At 38.7% G+C, this 5,578-nt stretch overlaps 1 protein-coding gene across 2 annotated transcripts; it reads left to right on the top strand.

Moving 5' to 3' along the window:
• Positions 1 to 2,194: 2,194 nt before the first annotated feature.
• On the top strand, positions 2,195 to 3,440 carry CXCL11 (C-X-C motif chemokine ligand 11). Of its 2 annotated transcripts, none has more exons than XM_032633579.1 (4): positions 2,195 to 2,270; positions 2,867 to 2,993; positions 3,102 to 3,174; positions 3,399 to 3,440. In XM_032633579.1, exons 1-4 carry the CDS (start codon positions 2,210 to 2,212, stop codon positions 3,438 to 3,440), a joined length of 303 nt encoding a protein of 100 aa, XP_032489470.1. In that variant the 5' UTR covers positions 2,195 to 2,209. The 2 variants fall into 2 exon arrangements, with proteins under 2 accessions (XP_032489470.1, XP_032489469.1); XM_032633578.1 differs by having other exon boundaries at positions 2,210 to 2,270; positions 3,403 to 3,414.
• The last annotated feature ends 2,138 nt before the right edge of the window (positions 3,441 to 5,578 follow it).

Here is a 5,578-nt window from a genome sequence, read left to right as displayed (position 1 = left end):
AGGACTCCACACTTCCACTGCAGGGAGCAAGGGTTTGATACCTGGTTGGAGAACAAGGATCCCACAAGCTGCGCAGCATGGTCAAAAAAATAAAAATAAAAAACGTTTGAAAATGTGGCTACTAGGGCTTCCCTGGTGGCACAGTGGTTGAGAGTCCGCCTGCCGATGCAGGGGACACGGGTTCATGCCCCGGTCCGGCAAGATCCCACATGCCGCGGAGCGGCTGGGCCCGTGAGCCATGGCCGCTGGGCCTGCGCGTCCGGAGCCTGTGCTCCGCAATGGAAGAGGCCACAACAGTGAGAGACCCGCGTACGGCAAAAAAAAAAAAAAAATGTGTATACTAGAATATTTAAAATTTAGTAGGTGGCCATTATATTTCTTCTGGATAAAGCTAGACAAGACAGTAAGTGCTCTAAAACCAGGAGAAGAAATCACTATGTATTGAAGAAAACTTTATGAAGATATCAAAACTTAAAAGAAGGAAAGGATACAGGAAAGCTGAGGAAAGTGCTAAAGGAACCATAACATATGAATAGAAATTAATCCTCCTCATGTGATAATAGAAAGTATTTAGGTCAGAAGAAGTCATATTCTTAAAGACACACATCTACAGAACCAGTAGAAATTAGGCAGACTGCCTTCTACAATAGAACACTGTAAAACTTGAAAGACACAAAAATGAACTTGGTTGATTTTCTCACTGCTCTATTTTCAAATCTCAAAAGAGTGCCAGGGCTTCCCTGGTGGCGCAGTGGTTGAGAGTCCGCCTGCCGATGCAGGGGACACGGGTTCATGCCACGGTCCGGGAAGATCCCACATGCCGCGGAGTGGCTGGGCCCGTGAGCCATGGCCGCTGGGCCTGCGCGTCCGGAGCCTGTGCTCCGCAACGGGAGAGGCCACAGCAGTGAGAGGCCCGCGTACCGCAAAAAAAAAGAGTTCCCTTTGATATGATTTTTTAAGTATTTGCAAGTGACATATTTAAAATAAACAGATTTAGAAAGCTTAAGAGGGAAAGGTAAAAAGAAAAAGAAAATGGGTTACGTGGAAGTAGAATCCAAGAAATAAAAACATCACATTAGAAAAGACAATCATTTTTTAAAAATCCACAACTCATACAGCTTTATGTACTAAATAACAGTGCTTGAGACGTATATATATATATATATATGTAAAAATTGCTAAACATGCAAAAAGAAATGTATATAAATTCAGAAGTACAGCTGTTTAGGAGACTTCTTCAGACATGCAATTATAGTCAGCAAAATATAAATAAGGTGAAATAAAAGGTCGTTTGATGTCAAATAAAATAGGCCTTACATATAAGAGTTTGGACTTAAAAGCAAAAGAAAAAGTATATATATATTTTTACTTTATTTAGTTATTTATTTATTTTTTTGGCTGTGTTGGGTCTTCATTGCATCACTCAGGTTTTCTCTAGTTGCAGTGAGCGGGGGTTACTCTTCGTTGCGGTGCACGGGCTTCTCATTGCGTGGCTTCTCTTGTTGCGGAGCATGGGCTCTAGGGCATGCAGCCTTCAGTAGTTGTGGCGCACAGGCTCAGTAGTTGTGGTTCGTGGGCTCTAGAGCATGGACTCAGTAGTTGTCAAGTATGGGCTTAGCTGCTCCGCAGCATGTGGGGTCTTCCTGGACCAGGAATCGAACCCATGTCCCCTGCATTGGCAGGCAGATTCTTAACCACTGTGCCACCAGGGAGGTCCAAAAATTTATAATTTTTTAAAAGAATGTTCTTTTATATAGTTATGTGAAGGATGGAGAGTGAAAGGACTGAATATAGGAAGACAATATTCCTGAATGGAAGAATGAATGGCAATCAGAATTTCACTGCCCAGGGTAGTCCAATAATTAAATACATTTCTAGGAAATGCTACCTTAAGGCTGGTTCCCATGTGGGTGTACTCTATTCTATATTTACACAGCATTTTACTATCTACTATCTACAAAGTGCTTTCACATTCGTATTACTTTCAACCCTGTAACAAAAGGAAGGGACAGTAATATTTAGATGAGAACAAAATAGAAACTATTGGGAAAAAGGAACATGACTCAAGGAGGGAAATTCCTATTGCTGTAAGAGGATTGCTGGTGTATAAAATGCATTATATATGCCAATTAAGACTTCTCTTCCATGATCAGCATTTCTACTCCCTCCAAGAAGAGTATCAAAGCCAAAGCAGCAGCAACAGACAAACATGAATACGAAGGGCATGGCTACAGTCCTGGCTGTGATATTCTGCGCTACAATTGTTCAAGGTATACGGTACTTTTTAACTTCTCAACCTATAAATTTCCTTTCTAATGCTTCAAATGTCTTTTCTTCCACTTTTATCCTAAAAGATACAGTAAATTTTTATTTAACCTCACACATTAGAAGTTACTATAGGTTTGGCAGAGAATATTGGAAATGTTTAAAATACTAGAGATGATTATTTAAACTAGAGATGATACATTTTTAATAGAATTTCTTATTTGGCTGCAAAATCTGGCAAGAGCCTTTAGCAACAGTTTTAAATGTCTGCTAAGAAGATTTTATATGAGATAATGTTATTAGCTTTCTGGAAAAATTCTTGAGCATAAAAGCAAGAGGCAAATAAGCTTGATCTCCAATAAACGTCTTTCATTCTTCCCCTTATTCTTTAATGGTTTGCTTACAAATTTAAAGAGAAGATCATCAACTTCTTACTGAAGCTCCTTTCCCAGTAACAGCAGTGTTGAGTGCTATTTGACAAATTACTATCTTTAGCCTTAATGAAAACCTGGTCCACATTCTTCAATCAAGGTTATACATAAATCATAGCTATATGATTGCAATCAGATGTATTAGTAACTGATGCTATGATCTGTTCTAGGCTTCCCCATGTTCAAAGGGGGACGGTGTCTTTGCACACACCCTGGAGTAAAAGCAGTGAAAGTGGCAGATATTGAGAAAGTCTCCATAATTTACCCAAGTAATAGCTGTGACAAAACAGAAGTGATGTAAGTAATGGTCTCACTGAAGATAACAATGGTGGTGGCTTTTTTGCTTTGTTTTTCTTATGTTTTTCCATCCAAAATTTAAGACTGTTTTGGATCTTCCCTTAACAGTATCACCCTGAAAACACATAGAGGACAAAGATGCCTAAATACCAAGTCAAAGCAAGCAAAAGTTATACTCAAGGTAGGTTGCCAGATTACTTCCATTTTATAATCTGTTTTATCCAAGACTAATCTTTTGAAAAAATAAAATTGACAACTGCAGAATTGTTCTGCTATGATCCTGTGTAAATGTTTTGATAAGGGGTCTCTGGTTATAATTAGCTGTATGTTTTTGCATGTCAACTCCTAAATCACTGGGAAACAAGAACAGCCCAAGGTGGTAAAACTCTCATCTTCTCATTACAGAAAGCTGAAAGAATGAATTCTTTAAAATATCAAAAAGTATGAAGTCCTGGAAAGGAGGATTTGAAAACCTAGAACAAGTGTAACTGACTACTGACATGATAAGAATTCTGCAATAGGAAACTGACTTTCTCCTGCCTGTTGTAATGAACATTCATGCATTTCTAGGTTAGGAAACTTTCTAGGAGATTTGATGCTTGTAACTATTCTGCTGTGGCTATGAAAACATTTCTGTCTCTAAAAGTTATCTGTCTGTATTTGACCTATATTTTATATTACAATATGTATTATTGCTGAAATCAAGATCATGACTCATAAGTCAAAAGCATCCATGAACATTCCCTAAGTATTTTTTTATGCAAATCCACATTCCTTTTCCTAAAAATTGGAAAAAGTCCTTAAACGCCATCTTGTTTTATAAAAAAGGCTATAATTCATGAAAAGTACTATGAAGACAATTATAAGCTAAGGGTAACTGGTAAGAGTGCAAATATTTCATAACAGAATTAGTAGCTCTGGTCTTGATTTGATTTTTTTTTATTCATTTATTTATTTTTGGCTGCATTGGGTCTTCGTTGCTGCGCGCGGGCTTTCTCTAGTTGCGGTGAGCAGGGGCTACTCTTCGTTGTGGTGCGCGGGCTTCTCATTGTGGTGACTTCTCTTGTTGCGGAGCATGGGCTCTAGGCGCATGGGCTTCAGCAGTTGAGGCACGCGGGCTTCAGTAGTTGTGGCTCGTAGGCTCTAGAGCACAGGCTCAGTAGTTGTGGCGCACGGGCTCAGTTGCTCCGCGGCATGTGGGATCTTCCCGGACCAGGGCTCGAACCCGTGTCCCCTGAATTGGCAGGCGGATCCTTAACCACTGCTCCACCAGCGAAGCCCTTGATTTTTTTTAACACCCTTTTCTTTCACTGAGATATTTTGAAGCAATTAGGATGTATGTGTTTACCGTGAAGTTTGGTTTTATCTACTGTTATAAATTATACTAATGTTTTGAACACATTTTATATATGAAATGCTTTTTTCTACCAAAGAAAAATGTTGAAATAAATATATGTGCATATCTGGCAATCACCTTTACTTTCTGTGATTCTTTTTCTTAGAAAAATACATATCTAATCTATTTTAGTCATGCCTGTACTATAAAATTTAGAGATATCTATAATAGCTTCACTTTGAAAAGAAAATAATTTTTCTCTAATAAACTACCACAACCCTTCTTAAAACAGAAATAATTATATGTTTTCAAGAAATGTGAGATGCCTTGAACAATTTTACCTTGTATTTCAAGAGGCATACAGCTACCTGTCATCACACAGAATTGTTTTGAAATATATTTTAATGAGTAGTTGTGAAGGACAGCTATCTCTTTTTAAAGGGTCTTCCTAGGCTCAAACTCCTTTCTTACTCAGGGAAAATTTCTTATTATGTGAGATTTGGTGGGAAGCCAAAAGGTAGAAGCCAAAGGAAGAAGTTCCTCCCTGGCAGCCAGAACAAGATCTCAGCCAGACCACTCCTACCCTAGACTTTGAAGTCCAGCTAGCACCACAAAGATGCTATCAGTAAGAAATATTTAAAGTGGCAGTAGTAACAGTGTAAGTCTGATAGTAGAGGCTTCCTAACACGTTCCCGTAACATGACTTTGGCTATAGTCCTTCCTGCCACCTAGCACCCTTAGGTTTTGTATATTTTCCAAGTCTGATTCTTCAGTCTTCCTGTGTCTTCTTCAACTACCAATTAAATTCCTTTCCTGCTGAAGCTAGCCAGAATTGGTTTCTCTGCGTGTATCCAAAAACCTTAGCTGTTGTGACAAAGTGAGAGAGTGGCATGGACATATATACACTACCAAACATAAAATAGCTAGTGGGAAGCAGCCGCATGGCACTGGGAGATCGGCTCGGTGCTTTGTGACCACCTAGAGGGGTGGGATAGGGAGGGTGGGAGAGAGGGAGATGCAAGAGGGAAGAGATATGGGAACATATGTATATGTATAACTGATTCACTTTGTTATAAAGCAGAAAGTAACACACCACTGTAAAGCAATTATACTCCAATAAAGATGTTTAAACAAAAACCTTAGCTGTTACATCACTCTTTATATAGACAACTATATATTTGAAAAATGAAAATATTTATAGAATTACCAAAAATCAGGTATTTCTGTTTATTTGAAAACAAAAGAACAA

The sequence above is a fragment of the Phocoena sinus genome, chromosome 5, assembly GCF_008692025.1.
Source record: "Phocoena sinus isolate mPhoSin1 chromosome 5, mPhoSin1.pri, whole genome shotgun sequence".
Classification (NCBI taxonomy): Eukaryota; Metazoa; Chordata; class Mammalia; order Artiodactyla; family Phocoenidae; genus Phocoena; species Phocoena sinus.
The sequence above is the reverse complement of the archived record's forward strand: the minus strand, read 5'-3'. Positions and strand labels throughout refer to the sequence as shown.

Bases quoted from the DNA above. Each gene is read 5' to 3' on its own strand.
- CXCL11 (XM_032633579.1), top strand. From the start codon at position 2,210: ATGAATACGAAGGGCATGGCTACAGTCCTGGCTGTGATATTCTGCGCT. The intron at 2,271-2,866 runs GTATACGGTACT...GATCTGTTCTAG, and splicing joins CTGCGCTACAATTGTTCAAG to GCTTCCCCATGTTCAAAGGG. The intron at 3,175-3,398 runs GTAGGTTGCCAG...TTCTCATTACAG, and splicing joins AAGCAAAAGTTATACTCAAG to AAAGCTGAAAGAATGAATTC.